The 22,581-nt window shown below is 42.0% G+C and overlaps 1 protein-coding gene across 7 annotated transcripts in view; it reads left to right on the plus strand.

Annotated features, from left to right (window-relative positions):
- The window catches only part of LOC147015702 (fibroblast growth factor receptor 2-like), a 131,672-nt gene that overhangs the window by 65,606 nt on the left and 43,485 nt on the right, over positions 1 to 22,581 (plus strand). For all 7 annotated transcript variants that reach the window (XM_085848112.1, XM_085848113.1, XM_085848111.1 and 4 more), the window contains exons 3-9: positions 13,416 to 13,484; positions 13,691 to 13,857; positions 16,075 to 16,213; positions 16,368 to 16,552; positions 17,778 to 17,925; positions 21,780 to 21,845; positions 21,977 to 22,146. In XM_085848112.1, the coding sequence (XP_085704238.1) occupies positions 13,416 to 13,484; positions 13,691 to 13,857; positions 16,075 to 16,213; positions 16,368 to 16,552; positions 17,778 to 17,925; positions 21,780 to 21,845; positions 21,977 to 22,146 (944 nt within the window). The remainder of the gene's footprint in view (positions 1 to 13,415; positions 13,485 to 13,690; positions 13,858 to 16,074; positions 16,214 to 16,367; positions 16,553 to 17,777; positions 17,926 to 21,779; positions 21,846 to 21,976; positions 22,147 to 22,581) is intronic.

Raw genomic sequence — 22,581 nt, forward strand, 5'->3', positions numbered from 1 at the left:
AATTGAGAAATCTTAACTTTTATTTTCTTGCCTAGAGTGTATATACATTACAAATATAAATTAAATTAAAACTGGCAAACCAGTAATCCCGGGCTTCAAGGCGTGCCTCCATTTTAACAAATTTCAACACCATCACCCTGTCACATGATATGGGTTTTCCGAGTTAGAAAGTTAGTTCAAGTCTGCAATGTGGCCCAGCTACGGGGTCCCTCATGTTATCTCAATGAAGGATTGAAAAGCCCATAGCAATACATGATAGAGAAAGAAACTTCACATTGGACAAATTGAGGCTGGACAAATTTTCAAGTCCTCAAAAAAGTCCAATAACTCCACATTTGCATTTTAATGTAAATGGCGAACTTGTAGAACGTTAAAATATCTTCCAGAATTTGTGGTCACTTTTTGTCTATCTTCTTTGGTTTTCATTTTACGACATGTCAAAAATGGGTGATTTTCAACTTTGGGGGGCTCTGAGGCCTCACTGGGGTAAAATACAGACATAGTGTAAACATATTTGGAATCCCCTCTTCAAGGCCTATCAGAATCTGTCATTAAATTTTTTCAACTCTCATTTGCATATTTGGCATATTTAATGAGGCGAATCGGCATCATTTTAATCATATAAATTATGCAACGATTTTGACGAAATTAACAACTTAACATTCCAATGGAACCTCGCGAATGTGTGCAAAAGTTTGAGGCTGTCGTATTAACCCTTCTGGAGAAGAAGATGTTTTTAGGTTTTGGAGAAAATCCAATATGGCCGCCAGACCACGTGACCTACGTCATCAAAATTTTCAAAGTATAAACTTCAGGTGGAGAGTTATTAAATGGATAAGTTTCATTGAATTTCATCCAAGCGTTGTTTTTATTTTATGACATTTCAAAAATGGGTCATTTTCAACTTTGGGGGGCGCTGGGGGCTCACTGGGGTCAAATACAGACATAGTATAAATATATTGGGAGTCCCCTGTTTATGTGCTATCTAAATTTGTCATTAAATTTTTTCAACTCTCATTTGCATATTTTGCATATTTAATGAGGCGAATCGGCATCATTTTAAATCATATTAATTATGTAACGATTTCGACGAAATTAACAAATTCACATTAACTTCGAACTTAGCAAATGTGTGCAAAAGATTGAGGCTGTCAGATTATCCCTTCTGGAGAAGAAGATGTTTTTAGGTTTTGGATAAAATCCAATATGGCTGCCAGACCACGTGACCTACATCATCAAAATTTTTAAAGTATAAACTCAGGTGGAGAGTAATTAAATTGATAAGTTTCATTGAATTTACTCCAAGCGTTGTTTTCATTTTATGACATTTCAAAAATGGGTCATTTTCAAATTTGGGGGGCGCTGGGGGCTCACTGGGGTCAAATACAGACATCGTATAAATATATTGGGAGTCCCCTGTTTATGTACTATCTAAATATGTCATTAAATTTTTTCAACTCTCATTTGCATATTTTGCATATTTAATGAGGCCAATCGGCATCATTTAAAATCATATAAATGAAATAACGATTTCAACCAAATTAACAACTTTACATTCCCAAGCAACTTAGCAAATGTGTGCAAAAGATTGAGGCTGTCTGATTATCCCTTCTGGAGAAGATGTTTTTAGGTTTTGGATAAAATCCAATATGGCCGCCATACCACGTGACCTACGTCATCAAATGTTTCATAGTATAAACTTCAGGTGGTGAGTAATAATCCTGTTAAGTTTCGTTGAATTTCATCCGACAGTTTTCCCTCCAGATCCGCCACAAAATCGGTCAGTAGAACATAAAAACGCCGTTAATAATAATAATTATACTAACGAATTCAATAGGGCTTCAGCACTTGCTTGAAGCCCTAATGAAATCTGTTTTGCTGCATTTGTAATCATATGGGAGATGGCTGAATAGCATTTTTTATATGTACTTTAAGTGAAAGTTCAGTCCCAACCAACTTCTCGGTATAGTACAATGTGAAGGGACGGAAAGCGAAGGGACGGAAAAAAATGTTCATGTTGTTGATGTGATTTGGTGAAAAATTATTTTGTTCCATGTGGTCAAAATTAATTCTGAACAGTTATTTCTGATATGATCTGTCATTACAAATCAAAAATTTACTGGAGGGATGCTTTCAAAAAAAAATTGAGCTTTCTAAAAACAGGCGTTTTTCATGTCAAAAAAACGTCATTTTTTGGAAAATCATCAAAAAATCATTTTTTTTCAAAAAATATGTATGCAATCAATTATTTTGGTATTTAATAAGTTGACTCCTACCAAGATGAGTATGACGATCAACTTTTACCCAAATTTGATGTCTATGGAATATTTCAGAGCCAAAAATGCATTTTTAAAAATGTTAATGACTTTTGGATTTCACCCTGTTCGGGTCGAGAATTGATCACGATGAGGGACCCCGAAAAAATCTAATCATATGTCAAATAAAAATTATTAGTCAGGTTTAATCAAGCTCATATGCGCCTCCCAAAAAAATTCGCATTATGTAAGTTTTGAACGACCCCATATTGAGGTCAAACAATCCGTGAGCATGTGAGGAATCACCTTGTTCTGATATAACCATGGCAGAGGCTGACATGGATGAGAGGTGTCAAGTTAATGTTTTGATAGCGCATTAAATGTAAGTCCCAATAGTGCTTTCATCTTTAAAGAGTGGTTTAAATGTGCGTTTCCCGATTGGCCCATTACTGGATTTTTAATGACAATTCACTGGCGCTTTTGTGGTGAAGTCCCGTACCTCGAATGACCATGTATAGGATTTTATTAACGAAAGGTTTATTACAACAGAGAGAGTGGGAGGGTGGGAGAGGTGCGCGCGTGTGGACACGCACGCACTCACACACAAACAAAACAGCTATAAAGATAAATGCCCTGTTCAAAATCAGGATCGATAAATCTTATCTATCTAATCTTATTCATTCACATGGGAACGTGGGACAGACACGGCACAAGGTCAATGAGTCAGATTAGAGAATGTAAGCTGAGCCATTCAACAGCAAGGATGAAGGAGTCAAGTGGACAGAGGAGGAAACTATATATATATATATATATATATATATATATATATATATATATATATATATATATATATATATATATATATATATATATATATATATATATATATCTTCTTCTTTCGGCTGCTCCCGTTAGGGGTCGCCACAGCGGATCATCCGTTATGATCCGCATACTGATTTGGCATAGGTTTTATGCCGGATGCCTTTCCTGACGCAACCCTGGTCGCCTCTTATGACACAGCGATAAGGATTGGGTTTCGCCATGATTCCGGGCTGCCCTGCACCCTCTCATAGCACGGCCCTGTGTACAGCTCCCATCCTCAAGCGGTCCTCCAACCCAAGCCTCCGAGTAGCTGGATTACAAGCACATGCCACTACGCCCGGTATATCTATATATATGTATATATGTATATATGTATATATATATATATATATATATATATATATATATATATATATATATATATGTATATATATACACATACATATACATATTGTTGTGGCTTCCACCCGTTCGGTGTGTGGGCGACTGCTTTTAACTAATCGCGGCCGCACGTGCCCACCAGACGGGCAATCCAGTCGTAGCTTTCCGGATCAACGCCAAAATCCAGCTACGGGTGTGTTTTTAAAGCACACCACAACCTTGTCAATACTCTACCCATGTTACAGGGTCCGATCGCCGAATGGTCGATTTACCTAATTATTCGCGCGGGCAGACTACCGAGAAATTGTACCTCATCGGGACCTGCTTGGAAACGAGCCGCTTAAGCAGCTCGCTCCGTTTGCGACTTGCCGAGCGGTGTATTATCGCGAGGCCCCGTTGGACCCGATTATCTTATCGGCTATTAAAAGCCAGCTATATTCCGTACGTAATTACAGCAGCTCAGTGGAGGAAGGGGACACAACGAGCAGGTGAACATTCAAACAATGACATTTATTTGTCACACATATGCACTCATGCAGTCAACGAAGCAATGCAGGTATTCCAAACACGAATGCAATGGATGGGGGGTAGGGACAAGACACGAGTAAACAAAGACCTACAGTCGTTTGTCTATTTATTATTTACATGCACTTAACAGTTCTACTTGGTGGACACGGTGCCACAACTTCCATACAAAGAAAACCCCAGGAAAGGAAAGGGCAGAACAGGACCCGTAGGCCTTTAATGTTCGCGGAGCTGTGGAGACCGCAAGAGCTCCGAGAGGCCGTGCTGGTTACCTGCCACCCTCGTGGTGACTCGCTGGGCGACCCTCGATGTTTTGCCGTAAACACGGCAGCTCGGTTGGTCCATGCGGCCTGGTGGTTTGGCTCTAGCCGACGATGCCTCAGAGGAACGAACGGGCCTTTGCTCTTTTACGAGCCCGCCCGTTCCTCAGCGTTTGCTCCGTCGCCCGCGTTTCGCTGGCTGGTGACCCCTCTCCGGCCGTCACCACCGACCCACAGTTCGGCACGGTACTGCAGGCTTGGCTGTGCTCCAATGACCCCGACTGCCCTCCACTGGACTCGAACCTTGGCGCTCTCCACCCTGCCTCCAGCTCGACTCCAGACAGACTGCCGGCTTGGCGTTCCAGCGTGCCTTTTTATAGGGTCCGTGGGTGAGGTTGATCTTTCACTTCTGACCCTTCACCCCCCCCCCCCGCTGGCTCCGCCCCTTTTGGTATTTTGATCCGATCTCGTCGTGAAATGCGGAGAAAGCGGACGTGGCAGAGATCACCGGCCGTGGAAAGCGGACGTGGCAGAAATCACCGGCCATCGCCCCAACGAGGCAGCCGTCATGTTTGGCGGAAGTGCCGCTCGTTGGGATTCGCCGTGTATGGTGAAAAGATGGCGGCGCAATGGAGATGAAGGTGAGGTGATGTTGTTCGTTTGTGGAGATTTTGTTGAGGGGATGGTGAGATGTCATGGTTGGCACTGTGGTGGGGGATGGCGTGGTTGTTGAGATGTGGTTGTGGTTGTTGAGGTAGTGGTTGTGGTTGTTGAGATGCGGTTGTTCCAAAATAAAGATAGCAAAAGAATCATGGCTGACTCAAAGATCACAGCCCGGTTACATGAATAATCCCTTTAGACATCGGTGGGGAAATCTAATCTGAACACACACTTATCGACATAACTGATCTCTGGAAGCCTGAATGGTGTTCTGTGAATTTCCACAACCGTAACAATATATATATATATATATATATATATATATATATATATATATATATATATATATATATATATATATATATATATATATATATACATATATATATACATATATATATATATATATATATATATATATACATATATATATATATATGTATATATATATATGTATATATATATATATATATATATATATATATATATATATATATATATATATATATATATATATATATATATACAGGGTGTCCCAAAAAATGTACTCACTCTTTAAATGATAATAAATGCGTTGTTTATTGACTTATAAACAAGATTAATGGATAAATGCATGTTTACAAATGTTCAAACTGACGACTATCACGTTCCAAACACAGCCGATAACGCGGACCAATGGATTCAACAGCGTTACGAATCGTTTCATTTGGAACTGCAAGACATTATCTTTCAATTCCCTCTTTCAGTTCATCAGCTCTTGCTGGTTTTGAGCCGTAAGCCTTATCTTTGAGATATCCCCATAAAAAGAAGTCCATTGGAGTGAGGTCTGGGGAACGCGCAGGGAATTCAACACTACCTCTTCGCCCAATCCATCTCTTCGGAAAAGTTGCTTCGAGATAGGCCCTTACATCACGGTGGTAGTGGGGAGGTGCTCCATCTTGCTGAAAGTAAATCTCTTCATCACCAAATATCTCTTCGACATGTGGACCGACGGATTCCTGCATCAAGTTTAAGTAAACATCCCCAATGACAGTTTGGTCAAAAAAGAATGGCCCTAGGATGCCCAATGCTGATATCCCACACCACACAGTAACCCCCTGGTAAGTTTAAATGGTGTTCCATACTAACATGCAGATTTTCAGGAGCCCAGTAGGTGCAATTGTGTCGGTTAATTGATCCATTTAACTTGATACTGGCCTCATCGCTCCAAACAATTTTGGATGGAAATGCTGCATCTTCTTCGCATTTGCCCAGGTACCACTCACAAAATTCAGCTCTCCGGTCAGGATCGTCTTCATTTAGGCCGTGGATTAATTTTGGAATGTAACTTTTCCAATTAATTCGCTTCAAAATGCGATGGGCGCTTGATTTTGGGATTCCTGTCTCACGAGCCATTTGTCGTACAGATTTCCGTGGGGATCGGTGGAGGGTTTCCAGCAATTGATTTTCCTTTGCGGGGGTGGTTGATGACCGTGGTCTTCCTGAACGCTCCTTATGGACGTCATGCACAGTTCCATCTGTTTCAAACTTATCTCGGATGTGAGCAATGGTGCGTTGCGTTGGTGGATCTTTGTGAAAATGTCTTCTAAATTGTCTTTGCACTTCCATGTTGTTTTCGTGCTTCCAGTAGCACTTTATGATAAATTTTCTTTCTTCAAAACCTAGTCGTACTTCTGCCATTATTAGGGTCAATTTGATCTGAAAATAAATGAAAAATTTAATGAGTTATGAGGAGCCAAAATGTGAGTATATTTGTTGGGGACACCCTGTATATGTCACAGGTTGTGAACACAGTGTGGTCATTCTTGTTTATGCAATTGGAGCAACTGGTGCTAACCTCAGTGACCCACTTTGATGCGATGGCCACACTTCAATGTTGTCACAGGTAAAAACATTGTGTAACTGCAAGGGCACTCGGTACAGCACATACCTCCACCACGTAATGCCTGATCCATGAGAACATATCGGGCCCAATACATTTTTGAAATATCATGCTCTACAGCACTATATTGTTTTGGGCCCTATTGCTCAATGCCAAAGAATCACTTTAAAAAATTAAACAATACTCGTATCCAGATCCGGATCCGGATCTTCACCGAAATCGAATAAGTTTGTCCTTGTCGCACACCGAACCTGTCCACAAAATTTCATCCAGATCCGTCCACAACTTTTTGAGATATCCTGTATACAAACAGAAAGGGGTGAAAACATAACGTCCTTCACCTTCGGTGGTGGAGGTAATGAAAATCAGCAATGAATGCCGTTGCAGACTGCAACAACCTTTAAAGGATTTTCATGATTTAATCAATGGAAAAAGATAACTGTATTTTGGTGATTTCAGCCACCGAACATGAATTTGACATTTAAAAGCCCAACAAAGCACATCACGATGGCTTTCCACATCAACTTGTGAGGAATCCACTCTGCAATGATGAGAGTTAGTGGGCCACAATAATGGCCATACTTGCATCACGGTATGATTAAAATGAGGCAACAGCTTCTACCTTACAACAGCCTTGCTTTCATCTAGGCTACCTTATCACTCGGCTTTTCTTTGTTCTGATATAATGGTGGCAGAAGTTGAATGAACGATTGATGATGTACACAGCTCACTGTTAATATATGAACTTGGGCTGGCAAGATAGCTGAGAGGTATGCATACTCTCCTCTGAGTGGTCTAGCCTGGGTTGAAATCCTGATCCAACGATAAACTGTCACTCGTGTTTTGCATGCAAGATGAGGCATTGTGTGTGTCGTCCCTTGGATGGATGTTAAAATGGGCATCCCGTCCCGTCTGCCAGCATTAGTTTGTGGATATTGAAGGTCTTTTGCGAGAAGTACTTGAGCTATCGCCAGCACCATGCATGAACAAATGACAAATTCCCACTCTAGCCTACAGGGGGCATTGCACAAATGTGCTTTCTGTAGCCAGAAGAAGAATATCCAAACTTTTAAACTTTTAATTCCTCTACCAGGCAAGGAAAGGTAGGATCGAAGCATTTCACGTCTCATTTAATTAAAAGCCCTGTAAGGTTGAGTGCCAACTTGACGTACAAGTCAAAGGGGAATTGTGTCAGAGCCAGTCAGGCCAGCCCCTTGTCAGCTAATTGTAGACCTGTATTAAAGTTAGTTTGTCTGGCTGGAATTCCTGACATGTGAAACAATGGGGTTAACCTCTTGGCCTGGGCAAGTTGGGACACAGCTCAAACACAGTGATAATGCCATGTGACAGGAGAAAAGGCACTTATACATGCTGTCATGTCTTACCTGCATGTGTACACCATATAAAGTAGTATATCACTTTTGAATTGTAGAGATGTTGGTTACCACTGCCTGAAGGGTGTTCTGCAGGCCATGCATTATTTATTCCACACTCAACTCTGACTCCAACAACACAACAAAAATTTCTGTATAAAGTTTTTAAATTTTATTTATAAAGACAATAGGAGAAGGTTTTTTTTCCTTCTTCATTTCATTATATATGATGCATCTTAAAGGGATAAATTATAATCTGTAAGTAGAGGTTTCTGCTGAAAACACGCAAATTTTGGGTCCTGGGATATTGATATCCTGGGTCCATATTGGACTGGGATTCAGTTCTGAATTTGGATCGCTAGTTGCTTCATTTACAGATGCATGGCTGAGCTAGCGATGCAGTGCCCCCCTCACCCTCCTCTTCTTCCTGTCCGTTAGAGCAGGAATTTGTGATTTGTTCAGGGTGGTGACACGACAACGTGCTTCCTCTCTGTGAAAGTCACTGAGGGATGTTTAATGTCCACCAACTAATACTTAACTCGCATACAGGGCACACAGTTTCAACTTCAATCTGAGAGTGGCAAGCTCACTGATGTTTTGGCTGTCCTGACGATCCAGGCAAACAATTATAAGATCTTTTAAATGGTCTTCATTGATGAAAATCCAATTAACACGCCAGCATGACGCAAGCTTTTCGACATATGCCGACAATGGTTTTGACTATTCTTGGACAGAAAAGGTAACGTGATGTTTAAGGAGCTGACTTTCTACCTCTTGTCCTTTGTGCATATGAGCTGGATTTCATACATTCCCTTTCTGGTGCACCTTGGTGTTGGGCTAATTGAAAATCTGTAGCCTTCGGCCTCACAAACGATGTTGCACCGTTCAGCTGTGTGTTTCTCATTTGTTCATCAGAAGGTGTCGTATTTCCAAACCCTCAGCTCATCACAACTTGGAAGCCAGGATACAGAGCGTTTTTAATTGTTTGATGCTAAATTGAAATATCGCTTCGGATAATGGATTCGGGAGTTTAAAATGTTGAGCAAAGGCAGACGGACGTTGCGTCTGTATCGAGGATCATTGAGAATTTGTACTGGTCGTGCACGATTGATTTGCTCAGAACGCTTGAGGAGGCGTTGAGTTTTCCATGAGGGTGAGTCGATCCATGGAGATAAATGTTCATATTATGTGGACATTTTGAAAGTTTATTTTTGGACTCTCCTTCACAAATTGCTGCCATGTTATGTCTTCGCTTATTGCTTTGTCCAAGTATCTTTGGGATGCTTGTGCATTTCACTATCCTCTGGACATCCACATACTTCTTTAACCATTTCCTGACAAAGTGTATGTTCCATTCCTTTTACCTGTTTTTTTTTTTCCTTCATCATTGAGTCCTACGCATCAGATCACATAACCAGGAATCTGAGGCTTGTTTTTTTGTATACGTAGTCGAGGCTCGTGGAATAGCTATACTAGCACAATGAACGGATCAGGACGTAACGGCCAAAAACAGGACACAAAACACGCATGCATGGAGAAGGAAACTCCAAGGAGGAAAAACTGGAAAAGTAGGAGGGATTTGGGTGGGGTTAACGAGGCTAGTAAAGATCATGGTTGGGGATAGGGGATGATCTGAAATGGTGGTGAACGTCTGTCTTGAAGACCTGGAGAGAAGAATGAGATTGAAGAGAATGTGGAAGTCGATTCCATTATTGGAAAAAAAGAGGAAAAATGAGTGGAGGTGAGCAATGATTCTGGATTTTGGTAGTTTTACCAGAAGGGGATTGATGGTTGACCCTGCAGAACCTGTGGTGGGGGGTGGGTGGGTGGGAGGGGTATTAATTTTGCATTAACAATGAGCTCAGCCGGACAAATTATATAATTTAATTACAGTGGTTCTTACTCGTAATAAATAGAGATCGGATTGTGATCGACTCTTGTTTTCAGTTATTTGTTGGTTTGGTGAGTTTGCGGTGGGGATGTTGGGAGGGGAGAAGGAATGGGGCAAAAATGCCGATGGCATTGGCAGGTCAGCAGGGGCAGGTTTCATCAAAATGTCAACTACCTAAAAATTGCAAGATCTTTCCTCGATATTCTGGGTTGTTGGGGGGCGGGCTGGCAGTCATTGGGGAGGGTTAGGGTGGGATTATTTTGTGCATGGTTTGCGAGCAACTTTGATACAGTATATGCAACACTGCAGTGAGTTTGAGGTCCTTATTACACAATCCGTGCTATCTGGATTGGGCTGTAAGCTTTTTTTCTGCTTTTATTTGCACACTTTGCTTGCTGTCCGATTTGCACATTCTTCTAACAATCCCACTTTAGATCTACCATTTGTGTGTACAGGGCCTATGTTTACATACCCAGGATACTGACCTCAGACTGCTGACCTGTATTAGTGTGGATTTATTTTGAAGAGAATGTGAGCATCGCCATACCAGCAGGATGATGAGGTTAGAAACCAAGAAATCTGGCACCCATGACTCAAAATACACATAAAAAATGGAGTTGGTACTTTGCGGTGATGGTGCTGCAATTAAGTTGCTTATAAGTGAGGGTTGTAGTTGCAGAAGATTGACGATTAAACGATTCCAAATCAAGATAGCAAGCAAAGTACATGTATTTCTGTGTGTTCAGAGTGAAAAATGAAAGGAAAGAAAGAACGGTAGGAGTCCCCCACCTCCCCTCCACACCTCATCCTTTCCTAATATCCTTTGAAACCCACCTCATTGCCCAGCACATGCCCACAAACTATCCGAGGCCAAAAAGTGTAATTGGCCTGTGAAAAAGATTACTCGCTAAAATAATCGCTAACTTTGAGCCTTTCATGATCTTGCTTTTTATCTGCACAAGCATTTGCGCAATTCCCATACACGTGGCAATCTAGCGGGTTTGTGATGTCTGCTGGTGCCACGTTAGTACATTTGAATGCTCAGTTGCCTCCCCCCTGCACTGTGCTGCCAATGCAAGTCCATACTTCTGCTCAAACCTAATGACTAAGTGGACATTGATAATGAGCTGTTCGATTTTAAAATGCGATGACAATTTTTCCAATAAGAGTGAAAAGTGCAAGGACAGTGTGCTCTGCTTTTCAGTTGCGAGGTAATCGAGGCACAGATAAAAGGCCACTTTCCCATCTCACATGTGTCACATCTGCATCCCAGTGCTTCCACCTACCTACTGCTGGTGGTGTTACCTGTACAGCTAATCCCAAGTCTGAAGTTTCATCTTCCTGTGAATTTGAAATCTCGTTAAAATAGGGGTTAACGTAAAGGGTGCAATTCGTCAAGGTACTCGTAAATGACCTTATATCTGCAGCATTGCAATCGACCTCATTTACAGTATTTGACACTTCTTGTTGATTAATTATCTCAGGGAATGGACCGAAGAGGATTAGGTTGATTTGGCTTAAATGTTGGATATACAGAGTTGGTATCAATATATTTTGCTTGAATTGCCTGCCTTTTTGACCAGAACAAAATAATGCTGATGTCTGTCATTTTCTTTTGTCTTTTAATTCCAGTCGGACCCTTTTTTAGGTCATCTCTACCGAGATGACCTAATAAAGCCGGACCAAATGTCCGTCCGTCCGTACATCCGTCCGTCCGTCAACAATTTTTCTTTCCGATCTTGATGAAACTTTGTATGTGGGTAGAGGTCGATGAGTGTTGCACAACGATATAACTTTTGTCCGGGTTCAAGGTCAGGGTCAAGGTCATGAGGTCACGTAAGTTATAAAAATCGCCATTTTCAAAAACCTATCTCGTCTGCCATTCTACAAGATATTCGGCAACTGTTTATTGATTATGATAGTAAAAAATATTATCTTGTATCGAACCAGACAGATTTTTGAATTTCCGTCCCGTTTGGCCGCCACATAACCTGGAAGATGGTCAAAAACACCTCCTGGTACAAAGAAAACTTTTTACTTCCAGGTCAGGTATGGGAGCATGTGCCAGAACAGTGCGTCGCTGCGTTTTACTTCCGATGTTGATGAAATTTGGTATGTGGGTAGAGGTCGATGAGTGATACCCAACAACATATTTTTTCCCGGATTTGAGGTCAGGGTCAAGGTCACGAGGTCACGAAAGTTGTGAAAGTCACCATTTTCAAAACCTATCTCGTCTGTCATTTTAGGAGATATCTGGCAACGGTTTATCGATTATGATAGTAAAAAAAAAAACATAGAGATACCATCACCCCCACACGGGGGTAATTTTAAATATCACCAATCTCTTGGGTTGGTGTGCTCCTCTCTTCTCAATTCTATGACTGGAGTCATGGTAAAACGTGTCAGTGAGATATCTGCCACCTACTCAGCAGACTCTGTGATGATGTCTTTGTTAGCAGCAGTGCTGGGAGACCGAGTCTCCACAACACTGCAGTCAATTGCTTGCTCTTCAAAGTTGCACTTTTAAACAACCTAGAATCCTTTTTCTTTTCTTGTCTCAAGTTGTCCCTCAGGGGCTGCATTTGGTCACCAGCTTTCCCCTGGAACCTTGGATCCTTTTGTCTGAGTCCGATAGCCTGCATCTGTGGTTTTTAGTGTGCTGGCAGGCTTATAGCAAAGCTCGCGCAGAGGCTGGTTGGTGCACTCTGGCATGACAGCTGAGAGTTTTCCCCAGCCATGAGATATCAGGGCCAGGGGAGGGTTACACATTAACTTTTGGGGGGTGGCGAAGTTGACTGAGGTAATAGTAATCACCATGAGTGGGAAAATGTGAAGGGAAAGTAATCACCATGAGTGGGAAAATGTGAAGGGAAACAGCAGGTTCAGTGACTCAAAAGTGTTGTGGTTCGAGCTTACCCAAATACGGCAAAATTGTTGTCAACATCAGAAGAGTTTATGTCGGGGGCTTTCATAGAAAACCCAGCTTGTTGGTCTTTTAAATGTGATGGCTGCATAACTTTCACTGCCACTTATACGAGTGAATAATAAACCAACCCTAAGTACTTTGCAACTCGGAGATGCGATCGTTTGATCCAGGAGAGCGCATTGTAAGGGATGGACGCAAGCAGCCCTCTAGCGATTGTATTGATGAATATCCTTAATATGTCCTTGGAATTCTTTGGAAGCCATAAGCGTGGAATGCTTGCGTGGCTCTTCACCACTTTTTGGTTTGATGGAATTTCACTGAAACTGTACGAGCAGAACTGTTCGATCAATCGTTTATTTTTGGAATGATATTTGTATTATGGTGGTGCCAGTAATTGTCTGTGCTCTTTCAACACAATCCATCTCTCCTTGTGTTTCTAGAATCGTCATCGGGCGATGATGAAGGTGGCGATGATGGAGTGGATGAGCCTGCCGATGATCCAGACGGGGGTGGGTTTTAACTATTTTACAATGAACACCTTTCGTCTTGTGCAACGTTCCGCTTCCTCCATCATCACTTTCTCACAAAATGCCGCACTATCAGTGTGTAGTTGGTTACAAGGGGTTCCCAGAAAGTATGTGCCCTCATCTAGAAGGCGAAATATTCAGGATTATTACATCATTGTGGGCATTTTGTTCGTCGTTTTGCTCTGCAGGTCCACCGAGCTGGAGAGCTCCACACAATCTCACGATTGAGTCTCTTCTTGTGCCCGCGAGGAAGAAAGTCGTACTGCGCTGCCCAGCTAAAGGGAATCCCCGACCCACCATCATCTGGTTTCATAATGGCATTAAACTAAAATCTCAACACCGTGGACACAGCCAGGTGAGACAAGCTGGTATGGGCCACTTTGCTGCAAATTAGCCAATGCTGTTTATTGACAAACTTTCCCTGGTTTGCTCAGATGGCCTCTTCTTTTGGCTAAAATGATTATCCAAAAATCTCTTGTATGACATAATGTTTATCTTTCAATAAGTGGTCTTTTTGTTGCTGCCAGAGATGCCACCTGTCATCAGTCTAGCTCTAATGCAATGTTTCCCGGCCATGCTGTTTCATGTTGGATGGGTTCCATTTGAGTGTTGTGTCGATGAGGTAGGTGGAATGAGTGTTGAAGAAAGTGAAATGTTGAAAGGTCTGCCTGCTTGGCAGGAGATCGGGCGAAAGTTAAAAGATTGATGGCTTGACCCCTCGGTCAGTTCGTAACATGAAACGGCCTCTGCTACAAAGGCCCTTGCGGTTTCGTAGCTTGCTTGGCTTATGAGAGCAAAGGCTGCTGGTAATGGCCTGCAGAACTTCTGCCCTTTGTGACCTGACTTTGTGCACCTGCCTTGCTCTTGTGAAGACACAGGTGGTGAGCAGGTGTCTTACCATCTACTTGGAGCAGCTTTTGCCTATAACCATCCCTCATCCACCACCTTTTCTTCTCGGAAGTAGTTGGAAGCCAATCAGAACAGATGGACCAAATTTTAATATCCTTTGAAATGGACCTGTGCCGGATTCATTGAATTGAAACGGACCTGTGCCCGGATTCAACTCATCTTTTAACCATGCTGTACAAATCTCCATTGAGGCCTTATTTTATCTGAACATTGCTGTCATATCAAGCACCACCTTACATAGATGAAAGTTTGTCTCCTTGCATTAACGTCCTGTGGCTCTTGACGCTTTTATAATGTACAGAACTGTATAGTTTTGAATATCACTTATCCCAAACTTCCTCCTTACTTCCAACTTTATTTTGCTTTCTCCACCCCTCTCCCCCCACCTCTTCCCCATATTTTATCCCTGATTGCATTTAAACTGGAGACATTTTATGATTGCATTGTTTGTAATGTTTTTTTTTTCCCATTCCACGACGTACTTGGTTCTAAGATGTTACGAAGCATATTGTTTTGTGAATTATTTTTGGTCACTCACTCGCACACCATCAACGCAGCTTGCCCCAATGTCCTTTGTTCATATAAAATGGGTTCCAGGTATGACGTTGGCAACAGGGTTGGTTTTTCGACAGAAATGGAAGGAAACGCCATGAAAGCCTCCAAATGAAACCACATATTTCATTAGTTCCACGTGCACTCGATCTTCAAAAAGCTTTTTGTCCTTTGTAAATGTACACATCCGTTTTCATGCACTGGTGGCAAGGATTCATCGGCTTAACATTTATTTGAATGGAAAAAACCTGCATAGACTTATATGGCCTGTAACTTTCTTGCAACTCTCTCCAAATTATAAAACCCTCCTTTGGAATAACATGCCTTCTCTTTGACTGCAACTTTAGACAGCAAAATTTTTGTTACTTTTCCACTTCTTGTGAATGGTCTTCTATACTGTGGTCACGGTAATCTCATTAGGTGCTGCTTGTTTTTCCCATTCATTGTTTTGCATAATGTCGTTTCTATCCCTACTCTTTCCCAAAATCCTCTGGTTCTTTGAGCCTGCGGAACTTATACCCCTTTTGCTCTTAAGTTTGATCTGGAATATGACATCTGATTTTTTTCATCTGATTTTTGCTTTTTTATTTCTTCACTTGTGCATCTCTATTTTTCACGAGTCCTAGGCTGACAGAACAACTCAGACTTGGTGTACTCGCCATTGAGCTATCTAACCTGAGTTTAATTCCTCACTCAACCATAAACTGAAAACTTGGTGCTGCACAAGCAGGGTGTTGAATTGATGAGTGCTATCCGTCGAGTGGGAGGTTAAGCCAGAGTTCTGTCTGCAAGCATTGGCTGGTTGATATAAGATCCAATTGTGTCTTTCGCAAGAGTATGCCAGTTTGTGCCAGCATCCTAACCAAACTCCAAAGATGCTGCCCAACTAGCCTTTTGGGCACCACCAAGTCAAACCCCCTAATCCATTTATGCATTCTCTTCCCAATATAATCCAGTTGTTTGTAGCATGGTCCAAAACATTGTCAGGTTACAACAACAAAATCATAAGTCCTTCTTTCTACTTTTGGAATTCCTCATTCCTTATTTGAGTACTGTTACCTCCAATAATGTTTTAATCATTCTTCCTTCCTGGCCCACACCCTCCCCTCAGATCCTGATTCGGCATTGGAAACTTGTCATAAAAATTGTGGTACCCTCAGACGCGGGGAATTATACCTGCATGGTGTCCAATCAATTTGGCGCCCTCACTCACACATACCATATCATGATCTACGATCTAGAGATTAGTGGTATGTACCATGGGAGCAGGATTTTTGTCAGATCCAGCATGTACAGGTCATTTTTCATTTTTGTGGTTCATTTTTAAGATGCTCTTGTTTTCTAAACTAACGGAAGATTAATAACGCATTCCAAAATGCTTACTTTCCCCCCTATGGCCTGTAGCACAACATAAGCCTATCCTGGAACCAGGCCTTCCAGCCAATAAAACGGTGATGGTGGGTGCTGACGTAGAGTTCCGGTGCAAGGTATACAGCAGCTCAAAGCCACTCATCAAGTGGCTAAAGCACGTGGAGGTGAATGGCAGCAAAAATAATTTGGAGAGACAACCTCATTTTGAAGTTATTAAGGTGAGCTGGACTTCCTTATTCTTAGAAATGTAGGCACAAGAAGCAGATTTATTTTTTGCATTGAAACGTGTCTGCCAACCCAGTGTACTGGTTTGAAATTTGGGAAATGTCACACCAACAGTTCTCAGCATGGTTTGATCGATCCTTGATTCCAAAATTAATTTTACTCAACCATACTCGTCTCATATGGTTGATCTATGACTTGTGCTTCGAGTCTTTCAGTAAATGCTGCATTATGTGGTAACCCTTTATTCCAAGAAAAAGTAAACATATACTGAAACGCAAAAGAAACTTACCACCTTTTAAACCTTCAAATATCAACACTCACACTGCGTGTAGTAAATGTGTGAACTTATTTGTGGACAATAGTGTCCTCACTGTCAGACAAAACGGTCACAGATGGTCACTTGAACCTTCAATGGTCACTTCATAGCACAGTTGTTGAACAGCCGTTTTGACTGTCAGTGATTAGCCAAGGCGTACGGGATGATTTTAATGAGCTGCACGTGATGTCTTGATATTGGCTTTAAAAAGGCCAGTGCAAAATGGGCATTTCAATCAACATGCCACGATTGTCAAGGGATCAACGGCAGTGTGCCTTTGGCATACTGCAAGGCGGATTGAGCTACCGTGAGGTGGCACGTCGCCTTGGCTGTTCACACCAGATGATATCGGCCCTGGTGGACAGACACCCTCCACAACTCTGCAGATGACAGACCTCGATCAGGGAGGCCAATAGTCACCACTGCAAGGCCGGACAGGCAGATGGTCCTAAGTCAGATGGCTTCAGACATTGAGGACTGAGTGGGACAGAATCCAGCAGCAATCCATCCAAAGACTGGGAGGCAGTATGCGCCGACGATGCACTGCCTGTATCCAAAACAATGGTGGCCACACACACTATTGAAAGGGGACTGACATTGCACCCTGTGCTGTTCTGTACTGTAGAACAAACTTATGAGATGGTGTATCTTGGTCAAAAACTTGACATGTAATCAATAAAATGCCAATGTTTCAATTCGCAATTGTTTGTTTGTTTTATTTTGAACTGTTACAATTTTATTACATTTCAAACAAGTGGTAAGTTTCTTTTGCATTTCAGTATATAATGCAGCTTGTGGGCCATTTAATGGGCCATTTAATGGGCCAATTATATGTTTCATAATATAAAATTGCGTCCACCCCGAACACCTCCACAATGTCTCCACCTCCCCTTCCTCCTTAGCATGCTGTTGGTCGAACATCTGATAGTGGAGATATGCAGCTACTGCGACTATACAATGTGAGCCTGGTCAATGCAGGAAAATACATGTGCCTTGCTGACAATACTGCTGGATTGAGCTACAACTCAGCCTGGTTGACTGTTCTCACCGGTATGTCAGGCCTGAATAAATATTGTTGGGATGCATACCTTCCAAGGCCGTATAATTTTGAAAATGTGGATTACTGCAACATTTTTTTTGGTCAATCGACATCATTTGTATCACGTAAAGAAGACATACGGGAACTTCTTGCAGATAGGCCCATGACATGTTTTGAACCGGCCCGTGTGCTGATATTTTGTTCAATACTTTTATGTAACTATTATAATTATCAAGACAGATATTATTATATCTTTTTTATTTTCGTTTTGTTTAGTGCATCTGCTCAAACCATCTGCTTTGGTAGCACCATGCTCTGTAAAAAGTATGGTAATATCAAATTATCACTGAACTCAAAAACAGCAAGTATTCCACCCATCATGGCCACTCTCATCAAAACGAAACAATCTAAGAAGTCACAGTAGGCAAGTTACTTTCGTATATTGTTTTTGTATTATTAATATTTATATGATTTCTTTTGTTACTTTTGTTTAGTTAGGATCAAGAATCAGGATGCTTAGTTATGTTACAATCAATCATTTTTCTTTCTGCAGTAAAAACAGTCAGAATGATTAGTCACGTTACTTATCTGCATATCTGTTGAAATTGCTAACACATCAGGTTAGGTCAGGTATGAGAGCATGCGCCAGAGCAGCGCGTCGCTGCGTCCACTTTCTGCTGGTACTCCAGGGGCCTCTGTCTGGCCATCCCACAGGCAGATGTCTGGCCCATCCCCATCTCCTTGAGATGCTGATCAACCTGCTGCAACCATGAGGCATGTGGTCGGCCCATTTCCTCCTTCACTCACGAGGCTCCCTCGCTGAGAGAATCTGGTGAGCAGGATCAGCGTCAGGAAAACGAGCCACATGTCCATACAGCCGTAGCTGATGCTCACGGACTATGCAGGAAACAAATCTCATTTGAGTCTCTCTCAGCAACCTCTCGTTGGACACAAAGTCCGACCAGTGATAGCCAAGGATTCTCCAAAGAGACCTGGTACCAAAGGAATTAAGTCGCCATCTCAGATCACATCCGTAGAGCAAGACTAGAAGCACCAAGGACCTGAAGACTGATTTCCCAGCTGCCCGATCATCAGCTGGGCACCGTTTTTCATCGAGGTTTCGATCCTTTCAGCCCAGATCCTCTCCAAACGGCAGATCCACAAGCCTGGCCTCAGGTCCATTTCAGTAGATTACTCAACATCAATGGGCCATAACTTTAAAGTTGTGTCCAGACAGTCAGTCAACACGGCAATGAAATATCTTTATTCAAACTTATTCAATTATTACATTTATTTTAAACATTACTACATATGAATAACTTTAATCATGCACCACTTTATATGATAATAAATTAAGCGATAAAGATATTATCTGATAGGCCTATCCATTACACAGCACCTCCATTTAACCATTGACTCAAACTGTTAAATATTCAAACATTAATAACCAATTTTAAAATGCTGCACTGTGTATCCTAGCAACAACCAACAAATTATCTTAATGCTTATTTATAATGTTTTATAAACACTATTTATTTATTTATTTTATTTTTATCTCAATAACTCCATTACATAATACTGTAAAAGATTCGGCGGTGGCGGGATTCGCACCCTACTCTTGACAGCCAAATGTTGAAGATTCGGCATCACTTAACAGCACCGCCGTCTCCGGGTTTATAACGCCGGCTGGCTCGGCACAAGTCTCGGGTTACGCGCCTCACGATACCAAAATACACCTGTCCCTTGCCAGTTGAGGAAATAGAACCCGGTTACAGACTGGGTTTGTCAGAGACCGAGCGAAGTCTGCCAGTCCGTGACCATTTTGGTTTTAAATACAAATCGAACAATTATTCCTCAGCACGGCAAAAATAAACTCAATCGCGGAAACTTTCATATGAATCAGCCAGATTTATTGGGGACACATCGGGGAACACAACACAAGCAAAGCATTCATGACAATGTTATAATTAATCTATAACCCGCTCTTAACTAGGGAGCTATGGGTTTCGAAGGGATTACGGGTTACGTCCTTTTGTCGCACCGCCCACGCACGCAGCCTCAGCATGTTCAGCCCCTGTAAGGTCGACGGCACAAGAGCGGAAATCCACGGTGTGCTCTTGCTGGCTTTTCACAAGGTCCAGCATACAAATCCAGGCCTGGCCTGCTCACCAGATGAGGCCAAATCGGGGTGTTGGGCTCCGCAGACGGATCGACGGGATTACAAGACGTGTCGAGCCGTGCCGTGAGTAGGGACAGTCAGAGGCTCCGTCACTGGACTCTGGATGAACCTGTCGAGGACCTCATAAAAGTCGATCCCCGACTCCCCTCATGCAGTTCCTCCTGCCTCTTTCATGAAGCAGATCGCAGACAGACACAGCCGTCCCTTACACAGCAGATCGCGACTCCCACTCGTCGTTTTTTTTCTTGCCTTCCCGGCGCTCGCTCTCTTGGACCCTCCCCCAGGGACCCGTGATCGTTCCATCGCTCGAGATTGCAGCTGCTCGCCACCAATGGGCTGCCATCACGTCTCGCCGACCGACACTCTCAGAGCGTTGGGCGGGGAATGATTCTGAGGGGGGAAGGAAGAAGAAGAAAACTGCCTCTCGGCACACCACTGTAGGAATAATGGACAGCCTGCTACACCTCCCGACACACATGTAATGTCCAATTACCAAACAACTTGGCTAAACATGTATTTGAGGGGGAATCTGGGCTAATCCTATATTTAATAACACACGAAGGGCCATTTCCGCAACAATACTATCGAAAATAAATAAACAAGCAGTCATAGACTTGTACTTACGAAATCGTCAACTTGACCACTGACCTTGTCTAATAAAAGCTGTCTCGAGAGAACGTAGCGACGCAAACCAGAAATTTCTAAGATGATTCTGTACCAAACCATCAAAAATCGAATGTTTTGGATGTTTGACCTCACTGTGACCTTGATCTTTGACCAATTTTGACCAAAATCTAATCAGCGCTCGCCACCACCCTCCTGAATCACGTGGTGTAATTGGACATTGGTAGCTTCTTCCGTTCTCGAGTTATCTGTACCAAACCATCAAAAATCGAATATTTGACCTTGCTGTGACCTTGACCTTTGACCAATTTTGACCAAAATCTAATCAGCACTAGCCATCACCCTCCTGAATCACGTGGTGTAATTTGACATTGGTAGCTTCTTCCGTTCTCGAGTTATCGTGCCTACAAACAAACAAACAAACAAACAAACAAACGGAAGGCATCAATATACTTACGAAATCTTTAGATTTCGTAAGTCATAAATATGCTTAATCAATAATATTAATTGAAGCATTTACCTCACTAATTTAATTAATTCAATATTATTACATCAAATGCAATGCAATAGGAACTTATTGACATGAAAAGCAAACAAACATTAACAAATCATGACAATGGAGTCGAAAGACATTCTCACAAGATTTGATCAAACAATCAGCCAAATATCCTCTGTTTAACATGATGGAAAAAAAACCACCTTCTCAGCATGTTCCACAAAATCATCCTTTACTGAACAAATTATTGCAAATGTAAGTTGCTGAGATGAAAAGACATTGTCACCAATTTTAATTGGTGCAAGACTACAGGGAAACTGAATTCATCAACCTTATGATATACACTTGTACGAAAGCCATTCTGTCCGACTCTAACCAACACATCCAGATATGCAGCAACGGTACAATCATTACCATTCCAGTTTGCAATCAGACGATCTGGATAAATTTTGTGAAGCTCCCCATCAAAAAAATTATAGTTAACAACACAAATATCATCGATATAACGACATGTGTGAGATAATATTTCAGCTAATCCTAATTAGCATTCATCCCGTGTTGTACAGACCCACCAATGGCTGACAATCCAAGCAGCAGTGAAATCCCTTCGGATGATCATTTATTTGTGGGTGGTAAGTCAATACCTCTGGTCGACTTTTTTCATTGACTCATTACTGTCATCTCCCATTAACGACATAGGTTTTCATGGATATCAAAAAGGGCCAAGGAATGCTGGCTATTTAATAATTGATACCACCAACAGAGCCTCCACGCTGGACGCACATGGACAGAATGGATAAACGACTGCATGCTGTACCCGCTGGAAACACAGTGCGATTCCGATGCGCGGCTACAGGATATCCGCTACCTACCATCCGCTGGCTCAAAAATGGGCACAAGTTCCACCATGAGCATCGCATTGAAGGCACAAAGGTGAGGCAAAGTTTGTTCTCAAACCTCCACTGTGGACTTGCATTTGAATCTTGTTTCCAAGCTTCCCGATATCACATTTCAAATGTACATATATCTTCTGTGCGTGTGTGCGGTCGTGCATGCGCAATGGATCAATCGTTACACATCCCAAGGACACCATGAAATTTATTCATTTACCCTGAGTTGAAATCTGGAAACTTAAAGGAAGAGTTTGTGGATTATCTCCATTTTACAAGTCTCCCAGTCCTCAAATATTGTGAGGGTTAGGTTTCTGGAAAATGTCGCGATAGTTAAAACCGTGATTGTGGAAAACAAGGGCCATTTGAAAAGCAGGGGTTTGGTTCCAAGGCTTCAAGAAAATAAAGAGGAAGATCGACAACAGCCACAAATAAACACATTACAATTGAAATAAACATCGATCGTAGTGTGTGTGTG

This window comes from Eptatretus burgeri, chromosome 12 (assembly GCF_056783735.1).
Source record: "Eptatretus burgeri isolate ZD-2024b chromosome 12, Ebu_testis_v1, whole genome shotgun sequence".
In the NCBI taxonomy this organism is placed as follows: Eukaryota; Metazoa; Chordata; class Myxini; order Myxiniformes; family Myxinidae; genus Eptatretus; species Eptatretus burgeri.